The sequence below is a fragment of the Parus major genome, chromosome 2 (assembly GCF_001522545.3).
Source record: "Parus major isolate Abel chromosome 2, Parus_major1.1, whole genome shotgun sequence".
Classification (NCBI taxonomy): domain Eukaryota; kingdom Metazoa; phylum Chordata; class Aves; order Passeriformes; family Paridae; genus Parus; species Parus major.
In genome coordinates this window covers 79,800,678-79,820,466 of record NC_031769.1, presented here as the reverse complement: position 1 = coordinate 79,820,466, position 19,789 = coordinate 79,800,678, and the positions used below count along the sequence as shown (strand labels likewise).

At 39.3% G+C, this 19,789-nt stretch overlaps 1 protein-coding gene across 2 annotated transcripts in view; it reads right to left on the bottom strand.

Annotated features, from left to right (window-relative positions):
- DAP (death associated protein) overlaps nucleotides 1–18,063 on the bottom strand; it is a 61,184-nt gene extending 43,121 nt beyond the window's left edge. Inside the window, exons 1-2 of one of the 2 annotated variants that reach the window (XM_015615024.2) lie at nucleotides 17,230–17,392; nucleotides 10,301–10,397 (exon numbers count right to left, since the gene is read on the bottom strand). In XM_015615024.2, coding sequence (XP_015470510.1) covers nucleotides 10,301–10,397; nucleotides 17,230–17,284 — 152 coding nt within the window. In that variant the 5' untranslated portion in view covers nucleotides 17,285–17,392. Of the gene's footprint in view, nucleotides 1–10,300; nucleotides 10,398–17,229 lie in introns of those variants that run through there. The other variant, XM_019005303.2, reaches the window with a different exon arrangement.
- Between the last annotated feature and the right edge of the window lie 1,726 nt (nucleotides 18,064–19,789).

The window sequence follows — 19,789 nt, the reverse complement described above, 5'->3', positions numbered from 1 at the left end:
GCAGAACACAAAGCTCCACTCCTCAGAAGCCTTTTTTTGTTCTTTTTCTCCCCTATTGTAAACTGGAAGAAGAGGATCTTTCAAACACTCCAACAGAAACAGAATTGTAATCTCTGAAAACAGGAAATTAATTCTACAGCAGTATTCAAAGAAATGAATAAGAATGCTAAATTCAATTTAGTCAAAAGCCTTCTAAATAGTCTTAAGTAGAAGATTTTGTGGTAATGCTATTAGTGTCATTGTTGATATAAAACAGCATACACATGGCTAAACATACTTGTCTAGAATCACTGGGTAGCATGACACCAGAAATAAAGGAAGAATCACAGGACTGATAAATACGCAGTTCAATTTACAAAAATTTCATTCCATCACCTCCCATACAAAAGCAACATTTTAACACACAAGCCAAATGTGATTGATCAATTCCGTAGTGCTCCACAAAGTCAAAACATTATTACATTACATGCAAAAATAGTTGCTTATTAGCTACAATAACATGTTGCACGTGAGCACATATGTTAATAAGCTGCATTGAATAATAAAAGATTTCAACAAAAATAAAAATCTACCAATAGCAGCTTTCGCAAGTAGCATAATGCAAAGCACCCTTGATCACCCTAACAACCACTAAACAGTAAACACAGTTTACCACTGTGTGTTCTAAACACTCATATGAGGTTGCAATCTCAGGAGATTGACCACCAGCACTGGAATGCAGTCAAGCTTATTAGCAACATTCAAAGTGTACAAGGATATACACAGTGAGTAATGAGATTTTGTTTACTGAATTATTTTGCACATTTTTGGTAGTTCCAAATACTCTCAAAAGAGATACTTCAAGTTAAACTGTTCTAGCAAAAAATCCAGCCTAGCTCTTACACTGTAACACCCAGAGCTCTCCATTGATTTATTTATTTAAAATAAAAAGGAAGGCTTTAGAATAGGGTTTGGAAAGCAATGGGCAAACACTCAGCATTCAAAAGTACCTGGATCTCAAGGACTGTTTGATTCAGTACTGCAGTGTGAGGTAGATGAAGCCAGCCATAACTGAGAGCGAGTCTAGTATTTAACTACAGCTCTAACAGGCTGGGAAAAAAAACAAAACCAAAAACAACAGCAACAAAAAAAAAAAACAAAAAAAAACAAAAAAAACCCAAAAAAACCCCAAAAAAGCAAGATTACCAGGGAAAAGAACTAACCACTTTGGTTGTACCCAGCAGCAACAAAGCCGGGTGACCTTTTAACAGAGTACCAGCCCCAGGCATTATATATGACCAATGCATACATGGCATTATATGAGCCCCAGAGAAACTGAAATTCACCAGAACTAATATTTGTGTGAATGTTACTAAAGTATTTTTTACTAATTGCCCTCTATTTAACATGGGGTCCGTGACCAAGATGTGGTCATTGAAATGTTACACTAATATTAGAAGGCAGCAAGCTGACTGCAGTGAGTACTCCCCCAACAAGCAATGTATTGCAGTGAACAGTATGAGCTATGAGCTGCCACAGCAGATTAAATAAAGCTCTAATGACAACAATGAAACAAATGTTTTGAGTGTTGTTCTTATCTATTTCCCATGTATCTCTTGCTTCTAGTACCAGTGCTCTGGGAGTAAAATAAATTCCCTCCTGTTTGGCCCAGTGACAGTTAGGAAATGACAACTGAAAGTTTCTTTTAATATTAAACTACTTCAAAGTTTGGTGCCTGATGCAATTGAGGCATAAGAAACTTAAAGGAGAGGAAGGTGCTACTGGAAAAAGATCCCCCTCCTTGGCACACAGTGTCAATCGCACATACCTCCTACTCATTTTCAGCTCTTGGTGACTTCACTTCAAACATAGGGTTTTGACGTTAAATAAATAAGTAGCATCTGGTCCTCTGCAAGCTCTTTCCAGGAGAAATGTGTATCTTTAGTTTTAGAAACACTCTCAGTGTTGTTGAACACTTAATAAAGATTTGGGCTTAGTTAGTGTAGTGAAATGGGGCTGACTGTACCTCTGGGTTTGAAAATTTTTGGGCTTTACAGTGCTTGTGCCTTCACACTGGCATTGTCACCCTCCTCCTATGTGTTCCAATTCTTTAGAAAGATATCAAGAGAAAAGAACTAAGAAAAATACCAAACTATTAGTTCAGATCATTAACGTTTCTGTACTGACATCGAATGCTGTGCTAACTAGAGCCGTGCCACTGTAAAGACACTACTTCCCATCTATTTTCCTCTCATGTATGACTAAGCTGTTCTCACCTTCCTCATCACATGGAATACAAATTGAAGACTTTCATTCTTTTAAAATCTTTTTTCTTACACCAGCTTGGCTGACAATTCAACTCAGCTTTCCAACTAATTTCACAAGACAGCATATGTTTTTTCGGGACTGAACCCAGCTCTTGCTGAGCTGGATGGCATTAGCTTCTATTCACTTTGAGAGGGAGAAATATCAGATCTGTTTTAGTTCTTTCACACATGTACACAGTACTTTAGGAATATGAAAAGAGCTATCCATATAATGTCAGAAGTAGCACTTACACTGATAGATTTATCAACTTACTGCCTCAATCATCAAGAAATATTGGAAGCATAAAGCAGTTTTTTGAAGGCTTTCCTCTTCCTGTATGAGAATGCTTAATTCATAATCTTGCCTAGCTTTTTCTCCACTCCCTACATTTACAGGTATCTTCAGTTCTTAAATGGAGATATTCATAGCCTATTTTCTTAATTTACAGTAGCTCTGCATTTAAAAATCAGTATTACATATTCTATACTGTGTACATATTTACAGACTTAAGTCTGTTACTGCACAGGCATTTGATAGAGCTCAAGAGAGGTCATAGCAATTACTTTTCTACTTCTCAAAGTAACTGGTCATCTGCAGAAGGTATTGTCCTGAAAAATCACATGAACACAGCTAATATTGTTTTCAGGTTTTGTAATTAATCAAATTATGTATATATAAACCTAAGCAGACTTGAGCATCTGCTAATCATAAAAACCCTAGGCAAAAGATTGAGACACAAAGATGAGTAATAAAGTAGGAAAATGCATTTAAGGCAATGCCACTTATGTAAAGAAGAGTGTAACATTATTAAGAAGCTATTACCTTAACTGTGAAGGAAATTTAAGTCCAAAATAATAAAGATAAGAAGACGGAAGGTATTAAAAAAAGCCCAAGCACTAAGCATAGAATCTTTTTGGGAAATAAAAATATTTTGGAGAAGGTAGGAAGCTATTTCCCTAACTGCACTAGGTTCAGTACTATGCTTAATAATATTAAAAAAATATAGTTGCAATTTTTGACAGTCTTTTTCCAGCAGAACTTTCTTTTAACCTTTGGAATATTTAGCCAAGTAAGGAAAAAGTTAGTCACACAAAACTTTAAAATGACCATGGGGTGACCCAATGTTTGCTGCAATTTGCATCTTTCCCAGAAACCACAAGCACAGTATTCACAGCCAGGTTGCTTTTCCATTGTATTTCCCCCAGAAATTTCATTTTTAAGGCCAGTTGCCTCCCAAGCTTCATACCTGAGTAACAGGAGTTCAAAGGCCAAAGACAGGAATAAAAACCTCTCAGTCATATCCATTATATCCATACATTTAATCAAATTTCATTTTTTACATGGTCAAGTGTAAAATGACAATACAATCTATGAACATAACCTCTTTTGTGCAACCATATCAGGTCACAGAGGTAATCACAGAGGTAACAGAATCAGGCCACAGAAAGAGGAGAAAGTAGAGGTAGATAGAAATACGGTGGAAGAAATTTGAATTCTGTCCAAGAAGAGGATATATAGAAGACAGATGCTTTTACAGAGTACCAGTTCACTCCTTCAGGGCTGCTTCAACTGACACAGTAGCCCAAGGGACCTTTGAAGTGAAAGGGGACTCAGTCCTCTATCCAACAAAGTTGCACATCTCCTCACCAGAAACTTAAGCAGAAGGTGTAGCATTCCATCTGTCCTTACCTGTCTCTTTCTTTTAACCTCAAATATTCATCACACTGAGTCAATGCCTGCTTACAATTCCAGTACAGATGCATGAGCATAGGTAACGAGGCCCTTTTCAGCTTTATGTCAGTGAACTACATGGGAGGAACACTAATGGATTATTCACTCCAAGTACTTATGGAAGTTCAGTGCTACCTGTTCACATTTTTATGGGTTTGGCTTCCATGTTTAACAAGCTGCAAAGTTTTGCAGGTTTGTTTGTTTACACACAGAACTCTCAAAATTTCCCTCTATCAAACACCTGTTGACTCTACAACAAACAACATCAGAACCATCTGGACTGAAACGTCTTCATACATGATGGAAACTACTTCCTAAAACCATGCATGCAAGCAAGCTGAACACTGCATATCTTCTCCCACGTCTTAGCTATCCTGAAAAGCAGTTACTCCCAAGCTAAAGGGTCGGAACTTTGACTCTACACTTTCTACCCTGTTGGAGTCTGACAGGGCAAAGGGCTGGCAAGTGACTTTGCCCCAGGCCCTGAGAAGAAGACTCTCCTTTGGTTGGGGTGAACAAAAGCTCACCCACAATGTCCCCTGAAAAGGTTATATGTAAACGTTGCTGGAAAGTTCTACAGTTTCTCTGTTACTATTGGTTAAATTTTGCTGCATTATTTTATATATCCCTAATCCCTACTTATTACTGGCCACTTTCCCTCAAACTCTGCCCCTAACCTACTTCATATAAGTTACTGTTCCACCCTGGATCCCAGCTGTTTTAGTGAACCCCATATTGTTGTCCAGCTTATGTGTTTGTTGTTTTGGATGTTAAAGTACTATTTTTTGGGCCACTGAATTGTGCCCATCCCTCATTTCATTTGTCACCCTCCATAGGGCCTCTAGCCAAGGATCCCAAGGTAACACCAGGCCAGACCATCTGGGCCCAGCACGTTACACTACCCCCAGTTGAAACAACCAGAACAACAAAATACAAATGGAAATGGTTCCAAACACTTCCATATTCAGGATGTAAACAGACATACAAACCTTCCCTAATGGCTTAATTATATAACCAATTCATATTTTTTAAAATTCTGTCAGAATTTTGATCAACATGGGTTATGACAAGGCAAAAACTAAAAAAAAAAAAAAAGACAGAAGAATCTTCAGTGGCAAATAAAAAGATGGAAATAATGCCCCTGACTTCTTGTCATTGCAGCAGAGCAAAGTGAGGGAAAGGAAAAACAAATTTACTCTTGAATGAAAATATATACTCACACCCAAGTTTTTGAGATTTCCACTGCACTTCAAAGAAAAAACAAACAGGTTTGTCTCAACTTGAATATTCAGACTTAACAAGTAACACTGAATGATAACAAAGGACTTTGACTACTCCTCTCCCACCATGTAACTAATTATTGAGAGTAGTCTTTGACATACAAACACCCATATGCTTCATTAGTATAATTTTGCTTTTGAGTCAACATTCTAAATTACTCTCCTGGTTTTTTTCCTTTCACACAATGGATATCACTAAGGCAAACATCCGCATTGTAAAAGTCAGGCATAATGCTGGATCCACAATCTCCAGGCAGGCTTAAGATACAAAAAACACACAGTTTACATATATAGAGAAAAACTACATTAGTGCATTTATCGCAAGTAATTAAATCATGGTAATTACCCACTTTGTTTCAAAAATATAACAAAGAGAAAAGAGTCTTTAAGACATAAAAGTCTTTGCAGTTTACCCTTTTTGTTAAAAACAAGCCAGATACCCGCTTTAAATATTTTTTTAAATCCAGATCCTGACAGATAATAATAGTTTTTCTTGAGATCCCAGAGTGACAATTAATGAATGTCTTGTTTAAAACTGAACAAGCAGCTCTCAATTCAAATTATGTCTTTCAGGAGTATTTGTTATGCCTAGAGTCAGCTGGCACAGGAATGCACATGATACTGCAAATCCCAGTTAAACAGGCATTAAGGGGCTTTTAACAAAGCCCAGGACTGTGAGTAGCCTATTTATTCCAAGTAATTTCTATGACAACATACTGTCCTGGAAAATGATGGTTTTGTTTCATAACCATACTTCTATTTATATGTTTCACCCTCTTCTAGCATCACAAAAAAAGCCTACCAGCAGCAATCAGAATGACTGACAATCAATAAAAACTGCAACCATACCCAAAAAACTAAACCAATACAAGTGTTAGGAAATTACAAAAAACTAAGAAAAATCACTAATTCATCAATATAGAAGTTCAGACAGCTGGCATTCTAGCTCTAAACAGGCTGATCAAACTCACACATTTTGAAGAGATTGTGGGCTGAGGATCCTACCCCACTGTACAGTTTGACACTCTGACCATGGGGGTGCCACTGGCTTTGGATGCCACATATGTCTTTAGTTCACCTAAACCAAACTGTGCAACTCCTCCCTTCTTCCATTGAGCATTCTCCACCATATAATCATATCCAGACATTCCTGTTTTAAGTAAAACTATATCTATACCAGACACATAAAGTTATTTCTGCTACAACTCAAGGCTGAGACCTGCCCTGCAGGAAAAGTTTAAATTTGTGTAAAACGGTCTTATCACATATTGCTTTAAGGGATCACAAATCACCACTCCAACAAGTCTCCCTACAATTTCATGAAATGGGAGGTTGTCACAACAATTTTATTTTAGGAAACAGAATTGAGTAAAATACTTTGCAGAGTAAGTTATAGTAACTAGATTGCAAGTTGCTAAACAACTGAAAAAAAGAAACATCAAGGACCTACCTAGTGAATGTTAAAGTCACATTTATCACAGCACAGTTAGCTACTTCAGGGGTGTTTACCTGTGTCAGCTTCATTTACATTAAGACTAGAAACACTGATCCAAGTCTTTTCCTGAAAGCTACAAAAACAATGCCAGCTGTCTCCAAAGCCACAAATAGTTCTATGAACTGAAGCTGAAAGCTTTCTTGCTGAGCAACTGCTCAGATTTGTGCCATCATGGGGAGGCCATGTGCTCTCAGAGTTCCCAGAGAATTCTAGAGAAGATTGAACTCTTCTGCTTCCATTTACTGCCAGTTCCACTAATCTGTCTTCAACTAAGTTTATGAGATTAAAATAATGACTCATCTTAGCCTCCCTCTTCACATACAAATTACTCTTCTCTGTTTTATTATTTTCTCATACCATTGTCAGCTGCCCATATCAGCTGACAGAGATTTCCTGAAGTTTTCTTGACATTAAATGCAATGGGGAGTAGAAATTGCATCATATCAACAATACCACCTTAAAATGGCAAAGGCTAAAACCATGACAAGTAGAAAGTTAAAAACACAGATGTTTCCACATCTGCTTAACAAAGAGACATAAAATAGCAGCTAACTAAGCTCCAAAAGTACAGATATATATTGGTGCTGGAGAAAGCAGCAATGCTCACTTCACCCCTCCTGACAAATCCATCCTGATAAACCACCCCTCACACACATCAGAAATCCAAGGGTTCTCAGCACCATGAATCATCTGGAGCTGGGGGACTGCCCCTTTCAGCACAAAAGCAGGTGATGAGCTGCAAATCTAGTTTAATTTTGACCAGCTTATTCTGTCTATGGCTAAATACATTTTTGCTCACATCTATAGCTCATCCTGCCACCAGAGCTGTGAAAGTATTCCCAAAGGAGCCAACAACAGACACATTAAATCCTTTCCCTTACATACACAAAAAGCTTTCAGTTCTACCAGGAAAACAACTTCTCTTGACTTGTAAATTAACTTGTATTATAATTCATATTAATTCCCACCTATGTTCCTTATGTCCTCCTGCTGCTTTCTTTCTCAAGAGGATTAGATCAAAGAAATAAAATAGTTCAGCTCAAGGCTTTCAGTATTAATACACAGACTCAGAATGACTGTATGTACAAGTGCCTAACACAAACCAATTATGTATCCTGTACATGAAAACCAAAGCAAAGGACACACTCAAAATGCATATTTTGACAATCATATGACCAGGTGAACAAAGGAATGGATTTTGAGGTGCAACAGCTAACTATTCACTAGTTAATAAGATAGCTCTAGAATTCTTTAAACTTTCTCCTTTGTCTTAAAAGCATTAACTTTGTTCATAGTATTAAAATACAGTTTGCTTTTGTTAGCACCTACAGATAAAGAGTGCACCTCTTTCCCAATCATTCCAGCCTAGTTGCCTAGGCTTTGTTTCATACTGGGGATTGGTCTCAGGAACCTCACCTACACTCCCAGCAGGTGATGCTAAACTGAAACACACAGTTCAAGGAGACGCCTAATACATGCCAGGTAGGATTGGTCCTTCAGTCCAGATGACCAAACTAATTAATCTCCAAAACACACACAGTGTGAACATGAAAACCTCAGCACCTGCTGTTTGTCCCTACAGATGTGCTTCTGCTGTGTCACAGCACCTGCTACAGCAGACATAGCCACAAAAATCAAGGTTAAATTTTAAATTTTCCCTGCATTATTTGAGTGAAACAGGGAAAACAATCTCATTTGAAGAAGGGAATAAAGCAGGTGCTGTGCTGTAACAGAGGTTTAGATCTGTGAATGGACACAAGAAGTCTTGTCATTTGGATCCTAATGAGGCTCCCTGCCATGAGGCTGGCATGCCAAAGAAAGGTAAGCAAGTATATAACACTGTGCTGGGTCTGGCTGAGGTGGTAAATTCTCCCCACAGCAGCCCTCACAATGCTGTCCTTTGCACTGGTAGCTAGAAACACCATGTAACTTAGAGCACATCAGTTTTGGCTACTGCTAAGCAGCACTTTCACAAAACCTAAGCTGCCTCTCCAACATTATCCTCTCACCTGCAAGCAGTGGGTAGACATGATCTTGGGAGGGGATACAGCCAGGACAGCTGACCCCAACTGACCAAGGGAATATTCCATACCATCTGCTCAGCAATAAAAGCTAGGAGAAAGGAAAAGGAGGCAGGAATAATTCATTACTAAGACATTTGTCTTCCAGAGTAATCGCTAACACATACTGAAGCCCAGGAAGTGATAGACATCATCTGCTGATGGGACACAGTGGATACATATTTTATTTTCTTTTGCTTCCATGCATGGCCTTTGCTTTTGCTTTATTAAACGGTCCTTATCTTGACATATGTTTTTTTCATCCTACTTTCTCCCTCCTCATCCTGCTGTCTAACGGAGTAAGAGAGCAGCTTGGTGGACACTGGCTGTCCAGCCGAGGTCAACATACCTCAAATAAAAGGATGTACCCCAAAACGAAGTTTAAATTGACCCCAAGATAAAATTTCTTACTTTAGACAAAACTTGGCTGTAATACAGACTCTTTCAACTTATGTGCAGAATTACAAGATGACCAACTTGATTGAAGAAGAAAGAACATAAATTTTAATTCTCCTGCTTGGTATTTGAATTTATTAATTAAAATTATTTTTCTCTTCTCAAAAAGGTGCTTCCTATTCAAGTAAATAAACACATTTGGGTTTATTTCTAGACATTTTCACATTACTTATTTATTATCATTATTTTATATGTAAAATAAATATAATCTAAGTCAGTCTACTTACCAAAACACAGGAATGGTTCTCTGGTTTGTTTTTTTAACTTGAGCAAATAGCAAGGACAAACCCATACCCTAAGTCAGTAGATAAACATTTCAGGTAAATATAGTCTTGTCTGGGAAGAAAAACAGCTAGCTGAGGAAAGCAGCACAAAACCAGGTGGCTTTTGTAAGAACAGAAGAACAGTGATAGTCCATCAAACCTCCTGCTTTCATTTCTAAACACCAGTAATCTGCTAAATCTAGTTAAAACTGCTAAGTAACTGCAGTCTTAGTACCCTCCACAATCAAAATTGATAGATTCCCATCTAAAAATAAAATCAGATAATATTAGTACCATGTATTTTTACTTGTCTTTTCAAAAGCACCATATTATCAAATACCTCACAGACACAGGATTAGAGGCCAAAGGATAAAAAGAAACACAGAAAGACCACCTCATATATAGACTGCCAGCCTAATACTTGTATCTAAATATGCCTAGCCTGTATGCTTCTCCACAGTCTGAACTGTGACATTTTAGGAAAACAGAGGTTTTACTTCTATTGCACTTTTTTCTCCAGCCTTCTCTTACATGGAAGGATCATTTCAAGACGGCTCAGCAATATGAAAATTACAAAACTCCCCAGTTCTCTTGAAGGAGCACCTAACTTGCTAGTGCTTTATGACACAAAAACAACTGCACCTTTGGTCTGATAGTCACAAGGAAAACAAACTGGTAATAAGGTCATGGAAATTCACTGTAGCACATGCACCAAATCAAAGTGCTCACCTGCTGGTTTCCCTGTCTTGGACATCCTTATCTTTTTCCTCTTTGGCATCTGAGTTGTGTGGGTGTTTCTGCACAATTCGCATCCCACCAGCTTTCACTGGAATAGAAATTGATAACAACAAACCTCAGTCAAATCAGCATTAAGTGAAGAATGTTTTAAAGATGACCCACCCTACTTCCCTCCTATTACTTAATAGTAACCATAGTTTGAAAAAGAGGCCCAAAGTGTTAAAAAGTGGCAAGACCAAAGAAAAGTTACTTAAGAACCACATCTGCCATTCTCTTTCACATGATGCCATCTTTGCTTATCTAGGAAGCTGCAGCTGATTTTACCACCTCCTTCCAATTATAGTGGTTCCAATTTAGTGATGCTTTGAGAGTCTGATCTGGAACAGACATTAGACAGAGTTAAAGGAATAAAATAGGTATTTATTCAAAGACTTTAAAGGATACACCTTGGGCAGCACAAGAGCCCAGCCATGGCTACACCCAAAATGAACCCAAGATGGACAACCAGGCACAAGTGTCCACACGACTATAAATTTTGGTCCATTTGCATATTGGAGTTAATTGTCCAATTACAGCTTCAGGTTATGAAGTCACATCCTCCCAGTTTACTCTCTTCAGTTTGCTGTTGCTTATACTTTTCGGGTCTGAAGCTGTAACGGCTGTCCTTAGTCTCAAGCTGGGAAAGGATTGTTTTGTCTAACTACCCTGTGAAGAGAACTTAATAACACTTCATATGAAGTTCAAAGTCACACACTAAGGCAGTACAGAACCTAAAAAATATGAAAGCTCAAACTTAAGGCATCATTTACCCCCTCAATTTTGTTTTAATTTCCTCTCCACCTTGTATCTTGCAGCAGTCGGAAGAAACTGAGGCAATGACTTGCATAATACTACACAAAAGGCCACAAACCAAAGAAACTAACTTGTCATTTCATGTGAAAAACTGCATCTATAATAATAGTATTTATACAAAGAAGTACTTCACAAATAGTGTAATAAAAAGAAAAATTTAGGAGGACTCTTAACTTGTATTTAGAACAAAGTTTTTGTTTTGCAAAACATATGAGCATTTACAAAATTTTAAACCCTTGTATCATTTAAATTTTAGAAATGATGAAAACATGAAAGCAGCCCTTTGAAACACAAAACAAGAAGTGAAAACAAATCCACTTATGTGCATCACTTCAAAACTCTGAAGTTCAATCTAAAACAGGAACTAAGCCAGGCTTAGCACTGCAGCTACTAAGCAGGGCAACAGACACGATGCTTTTTGATCTGCTTTCTGGTTCAATAGTGTACTTTCCTTTTTCTTCAACAATTGCTGCACATGTTTACAGGACTGCACACGATAAGATGATGCATCTCCTTAGCTTAACTGGATGGGTTACACTGCCATCAGCAACATCAGAAAACCACTATAGTGGCCAGAAGTCAACAAAACCACTCACAGATGCTGGTTTGTGTTTCACAGTGGCTTGACACAAGTGTCTGTGATGAGCCCCAGCAGTGGTGTCACAGCCAGAGCAAGTAGGATGCCAGAGCAGCACTCAGGAGAAGCTGAAGCTGGCAGGAACAGGGAGGCTGTCCTTCTGACAGCTCTCCTGTGTCCTGCCACATAGGGAGCAGGGCACCGCGCAGCTGTTCAGTGCTAATCCCAGAAACCTAGACTTAGATCTAATTCCCAGTTCTTAACCATGACAGTAAGAGAAAGACTACTGCAGTCCATGAATCTTACAGCCTGGGTAAAGGAAAGCAGGATAAAGAAAACGACCTGCTCCAGGAGAAAGTGAAAGCTCTTTGGCTCTGTCTTTTAAAAAAAAGATTTTAAGTTCTGAGTGATATTTGAATGATCAACTTCTAATTCAATAAAGGTCATTAACTAAAGACAAGCAATCAACAGACAAATTCAAAGAAATATGTTTTAAAACCTATTAAAACTGTGTCCTCTTATGCAATAAAAAAACACGAACAAATCCAAATCACTGAACATTTTGTGTTCTCTCTCCAGCATAAAACTTTAACTGGTGAGAAATATTTCACATGGGAAAAGGAAAGAAAGACAGTTTAAAAAACTACCTTTTTTTTTGTTGCCTAAAGTGAAGCAAAAATCAAAATTCCAATTAATTTTTCTTGATTCAAGCTCCTTAGAAATTTGTGTTTGCAAAAGCAAACACTGAGTTCTGTCACATTCAGTCTTGTTTGAACATCTCAGTTAATCAAAGTACTGCTATGCTTTATTTACATTTATTTATAAATTATTAAATTGTTTTAATTAATTTCTAAATTTAACATCATTGCACAATCAGGACCTTTTACTTATTTATTGCAAGTTACTTTTCATGGAAGATGCTGTCTCCACAGCAACATCTGCCAGGGTTACAAACAGCAGTTCTGAACAATATACACACTTCCATGTCCTTCAACATCTGATAGAAAACTAGAGAAAACAATTCCTGAAGATTAAGTGCTAATTCAGGTCTAAAATGTCTCTCCTTTCACACTGTGTATCATCAGACCACCAGCCACTCCTCTTTATCTGTCACTGGAAAAAATACACAGCTAACACAATCAGATTTGCCTGTATGCATAATTAAAAAGCAGGGATTAAAAACCAAACAGCCAGACAACTAAAAAGGCATAATAGTGACTAATGCAGCAATTTAGAATTTTTAATCAGATTTTTTTTGAACTAATATGAGCAGGCATATTATAGACAGCTTAAAGTACTTTGATGCATAATTGAATTATATTTAGCAATCCCAGGTTACTGTACAGAAGGAACCAGCAAACAGCTACAATAATCATGTGTATTTGTGAGACCAGAAGTGAAATAATTAGACATCATTCTGTACATATCTGCTACCCATGACACAGCATGCTCATACCCAATCCAGTTTCAGATTTAGCTTAAGATGATAAATACCCCTGCAGCATAATTCACCTTCCTTTTCAGAAGGTATCAGCTAAACTACACTTCCTCAGGGTGTGACAAGAGAAGTAATGATTACATCCACTGAAGCTAATGAAAAACCAACTTAACATTTGTGAGATTTTCTCAGGAGTTATGAGGAATCATCTATTTCCTACTTGCTTAGCATTTACTACATAATTTGACAGATGCTTACCATGTTGATTTTGTCATTTAAAAGTTATCCTTAAAAGAGGTCAGATTTCCTTATCCTGCAAACAAAGGACTTAAATAACTGATAAACCACCTTCCAGAACACTGTCAGAAAGCAGTGTGCAGAAGTGGATGGTGTCAACGACCCTGTGTTGGGATTAGGAAGAAAGCTGTTATTGTGCTGAAAAGCACTTACAGAGCTCAGATGCTAAGGCAGAAGAGGACAGGGAATGGCTCCCTAGAGTGGTAACAGCCAAGTGGCCCTAAGTCTTTACTAAAGCATGAAATAAAGAAGGAATCATTTGCCAGCACACTCAGAAGAGCAACAAGTCTATATGTTTCACTACTGAATACAAGTTTTGGATTTTAATTATCATTTCATGTTTTCTCCCCTCAAGAGGCAGACAGGACTACCTTGTCAGTCCTGTGAATGCCAGCCTGTGCTCCTTGTAAGGGTATGACTATGCCTTCTGGAAATGTATCAAAACAACTGTTAATCAATTACCACTCAAGCTGATCTGGAGTCAGGAAGCATTCTGCTTTTTCCTGCCTGCCCCCACTGCTGGACTCCTCGTTTATTCTGACATGAACCCCAAGCAAGTACCAAGTGCCTAGAGAAGCACCACTGGTCAGGGACGCCCTGGCCCCAGCTCACTCAGAGCGCAGACCTTAGGCAGTCCTTTCCAGGGAAACCTTCCAGCTCAACCCAAATCACCTGCTGGTCACGGCAACCAGACAGGAACTTTTACAAATCCAGAGTACAACTAAGAGTCTTAGCAGCTTTCCTTTTTTTGAGTATGTATTCAATATTAACACAAAAAAAATATTTCTTATGTACTGTGTAACAACAGGTTCCATTACAATGATAAAATGTATGAAAAGGCAAACACAAAATTTGCCATTGTACAAGATTAAGGGAGCATACATTTGTGTTCAACAAAATAAGAAGAGCAGTTCTTATATGCCTTCATTTCACAGAAATCTTGGCTCAGAGATATATTTTTTTTAATGTATGAAAAGCCACATAACTATTTTCACAAACCTATCATAAAACTTCATAAATACACTATTAAGACAATCACCTTCCTTTATCCCTCCAAATATGTACTAGATGAACAGCTAAAGCATAATTACACAGATCTCTTCAGAGGAAATGTACAAACCTACTCAGCATATTATGGGCATACTTGATCTCACTGACAGGCGGATATTTAATAAAGATTAAGTTAAGGTCCTCTTAAATTTCAGAGGAGTTCAAAGTCACTTCCTGCACCGAGGTCTTGAGGTTTCTTTGCATTTCATTACCCTCTGTCTTTTCAAGTGCCCTTTCTTTTCCCCCTATGTGAAAGACCAGTGCAGAGAGGAATGCAGTGCAGTCAGTAAGCAAGGACCAACAGTGCACTTGAAAAACAAGAGATTTGTCAATTTTGCTTTTAATTTGATGACCCAAATCCTTCATAACTTACACGTCCAACACACTCAGTAGGGTAAGACACATCTCTAATTATAAGTAGTGCTCTTTACAGAACTGTATGCAGCAAAACCTGGGCATTTAAGCCATTTATCAAGAGATTCCCTAGTTACACCTTTTCTTTGGTAGAAATTTGCCTTGTTATTTATGATCTGTATTAATTTTTTTAAAGAATATCTTACTTTCATTTTATTAAAACTTGTTTGCAGACTGATCTATTGCATTATTATAATATTCAGGAACCTAAACAAGCTTGAGATAGAGGATTAACACCTATCTTCAGATATTAGAGTAAATATATACTTTTGCTAGTCATAACAGTTCTTGTGGATTTTCCAGGCTTTAAAAGACCAAAGGGCAAACAACTTAGAAAAATCTTCTTCCTGAAGCAACCTGAAGATATGGTAAAGCATTAGTTTTTTCTGACCTCAAAGACAGGCTCAGAGGTTACCCTCCTTCTAAAGACAAATTTTGTGTGCATGTTCACAAAAAAATAGAAAAAAAAAAAAACAAAACAGGGATGCCAATGATCTCAAACATATTTGAAGCATGTAGTTGAAGGGAGTTATTCACTTCATTTGTGGGCCCATACAAAGAAAAAAATTCAAACTGAAATATTCTGACAGCAAAGGAAACCTGTACTGTACTCCACTTGAGCTTTTACACAGTACATTTCTAGTTTCTCATGTGGTCTAGAGAAGCTCACTTCAGGTCTTTTAAAAATTTTCACCAGTTTCAAAAGACAAAGTTTGAAGCAAATCTCTCAAACATGGAACAACATCAGAAAATACAATTACAAAGCATATTCGTTTCACCAATGGTGTAGCTGAAGACAGAGCTAAATCAATATAAGATCTTAATGATCCCTCCACTCTGAAGATGATGTATACCTCAAGACAAGCCAGCTCAAAGAGCTAGGGCAACAAAAGCTATCAACATTGGAAAATTATGCTTTGTTTTGCTCCCTGAAGTAGCTCAGCAAGAAGCCAGGTAAGAGCTAATACTTTTACAAGGGAGGCTGCAGGACTGGAATGACTGCTCAGCCAAGGAAGCGACTAACTTAACATGCACTGCTGAACTGCATCTGCCATGCAAAGCAAAGCCATCATTTCTCACTTCTACCTAGAGGAATTTCAGGTCCTCACTATAAAGAACACAGAATTCGATTATGGTTCAACAGCTGTTTATAAATTTAGCTTTAAATCTCATAAATTGATCTGAATATAAAATTAGACACCTTTTTACTGAAACACGTCAAAAAAAAAAAGCCCACCAACTACTCAACAGGGAAACATTAAACAACATACATGGAACTGCTGATGCAGGGACCAAAGCTCCCTTCTTTAAGAAAACTGTAAGAAGCAAAACCAACAGTAGGTGAAGGAGCACAACTTTGATACTGCGAGGAACTGAACCCCACCTGAGTACAGAGAGGAGCTACCACCTATGGACCCTGGCAGATTAGTGTCCTTCTGGAGGTGACTCAGCTCCCACCCTGACGGCACACTCGCACACAGCAGCAGGACGGAAGGCGATGGAGCTCCTTGGCGGGGCACTCCTCAAGCAGCTTTACCTGTTTCCTACCCTGTCAGGCTCCAGAATCGCAGCCAAGAGTGCGCGGGCTACTCTGGCACTCACATCGGGACGCCCACAAGCAAAATGGATGCACAGAGCATTCCTGGTTTGCAGTGTCTGTTCAGACTCGGTGTACACTCTGCTGGAATGCGGGCTGCGTGGGGCCGAGACCGCTCTGCTCCCATTCCCACCACCACCAGCCCCAGGCGGGATACCGGAGGCCTCCGCCGCCTTTCGAGGGCGGGATACCGGGGAAGACAACTCTCTCTGCTTGCCGGGTTGGAGCCTGGAGATAGATGCCTAACTGCACACACCCGAAGAGAGTTTGGCCACAACCAGAGCTCTCCTCAGGGAGAGGCAGGGCAGGGAGCGTCGCCCCGTCACCGGGAGAGGCTGCCGGAGGGCAAGGAGCGCCGCGGGACCCAGTGCTCAGGTGGGGATCCCAGCGCATCTCCCGCGGTCACAGCGCTACACCGCGCCCGAGCTGAGGACAGTGAGGAAACCCGCCGGGGCTCACATCCCCGGGGGCTCGAACCTACCAGGGCTTACACCCCCAGGCTCGCATCTCCGGCAGCAGCAGGACCTATCCGAGGCCGCCCTCGCCCTCCTCAGTCCCGGCGCACACAGAAGGGGACTTGGCGGGGAACCGGCGCCCGGCCCCGCCAGCCCGCGGCCGCCCCGGCCTCCCCCGTCCCGTCCCGTCCCTCGGCGTGACAAGAGAAAGAGCGGAGAGACGGGAACCGGCGGCCGTACCAGCAGGAGGGTGTCCGGCCCGCGTCTCTGCTTTCTCTTTGGGAGGCGAAGACATTTTTTACTGTGGCAGCGGCACCGGGCTCCCGCACCGGGTACCCGCACCCCAACACGGCCCACGTCCGCCCTGTCAACGTGGCCGCCGGGAGGGCGGTGCCACGCTGGGCGCCAGGCCCTGCCCCGGGCGGGCGGGCGGGGACGTGGCGCCCACAGGAGACTGGCTGTCCTGTGCTGTGAGGGCTGAGTCGGCAGCTCCTGCCGGCTGAGCCGCCCTGTTTGTTTTGTTTGCTGAGGGGAAACGGCGCGGTAGTTAACAACGTGGTCTTGAATCCTCTGCGTGTGCACTTCAAATAGTACTTGTAATTGGCGACTAATTGGCAGTCCGCGCCTTGCGCTTTTTTGTGTTCTGTCAAACCGCGGATGTGTGAAGCGGCATAAAGAGCTGTGCAGTTTTTGGCTGGGGTAGAGTTAATTTTCTTCGCGATAGCTATGGTATGGATAGGTATGGACCGTGTTTTGGAATTGTGCTGGAGACTCTGTTGATAAGTGGGGGCAATAAGTGCCCACTTTACCTTTGCTTCAAACCTCATTTCCTTGCTGTTTGAAATCACAGAGCTGATTCACATCGTTTTTTCAAAGACTTGAGTTAACTTTTCCAAGTCATGTGGAAAGGCACAGAGCATAATACCTGAATGAATTACATTATCAGCAAAGTGTAAGCCATGCAGGCCATTCTGGCTTTCTTTTACAGTTTGAAATAAGAAAGCAAGTATCCCAAAAGATGAGTGTATGATATCTGAAAGTTGACTGTCCCTGCCTCCAAAGTGGTATAGAAATATTTCATCACGTTTTTTATAGGGAAATTAATGTAATAATGTTTTGTTTATTTGCTATCACTCTATGTAACAACTATATTACCATTGCAAAAATATGTATGGTGTTTTTGGGTTTTTTTTTGCAACAATCCAAAATATAATCATTTTATGGTATCCTTAACAACTTGAATGAACAAATGTTGTAAAAATATTGTAATTAAATTCTTACATTTTGCTGCTGGATCATTTAAATTTCTTACACATGCAGCACATTTGAGTCTCAGATTGTATTTTCAGCTCTGTCACCTGTGTAGCCTAACACAAATTACTCCAATTCCCTTTTTAGTCTTTGTCAAAGTCTATTCAGATTACAATTTTTTTCTGGAGTAGTATTATGAGATTTTAATGCTTTTTGGTCTACTGTCCTTCAAATTTGAATTAAAATATTACATTTTCACTTTTTCTTGGTTTTTCCGGGTTTGTTTGTTTTGGATTTCCTTGTGCTGGTTACCAAAGCTGATAAAAATTTTTGCTGTTGTAGGTTTAATCTAAACCAGCTGTTATAGAAATGAAATTAAAGAAAATCTGCTATATGACATTAACCTGAAAGTTAATGATTTTTCTCTAAGAAGCAGTTTAATTTAATAATTTCCTATTTAAGCACAAAATTTTAGTACATGAAGATGCACTGAGAGGATGTATTCCCTCAAAGATGTGCTTTGGCTGTTCTCGCTGAACAGCCAGCAACATTTCTTTAGGTTATGAGAATTCACATGTCGCCATTAACACAAGTATATGTATGAAGGCTTGATGTGGCTTTGCAGCTAAAATACAACATCCGCCCTGAGTAGTTCTCAGAGACACAGGGCTGAAATTTCCTGAAAGTGCAGCTGTGCATTGGGTTTGGAAGCTGGAATCTCAAGGCTAACCATACTCGTGCAGAAGGAGCAAGAACTGGAAGAGGGGATGGCAGATTGAAACAGAAAAAATGAGGAACAGGAGCACTTGGCCTTACTGGACCAGGAGACAAGGTCAAAAAGTTGAGAAGTGGTGGAGAGGTAACATGAGAATTGTGAAACAGGCAGATACCATGACGGAAGGAAAGAAATTCCTCAAACATTGAAGTAGGAGCCAGAACTGGTTGTGTGAGATGAGGATGAGGACCCCAGGGAGAAGGGAGAGAGGACTGAAGGTAGGTCAGGCAAGAGCAAGCATGCAGCATCAGGCTTCTGGGAGAGAGAGGGAAGGATCTTCACTGCTTTCCATGGTCTGGAGCTTCACAGACTGACCTCTCTATGGTTGTCAGTGGACATAATTACTGCTTTCCTCAAGAGACAGGTGCCTGTGCCAATGCTAAATTTCTATGCTTGCAGAAGAATTATACAGGTGTCAGTATGATACCATAGGATGGAATTTAATTTTCAAGATATTTTTTTAAAATATCATAAATATATAAATATATATCAAACTATATAAAATATATCTGACATATATATCAAAATATATAAAAAATCTATTTCAAGATATCTTGTTAAAAACAAGATATTGTTTTTAAATTGTTGCAAGAAAAGCAAAAGTATCCTAAATTAAAATAAATACATAAGTAAATAAATAGAGATTTGTAGAATTAAGCACCTAAATGAGAAGATGCCATAAAATTTTTAAGTGGTATTTCAGTTTTGTGAAACAGTGTGATGGTTTCTTTGGCAACTGTAAGGCAACATGCATTTTTCCAGCTAGTGGAATAC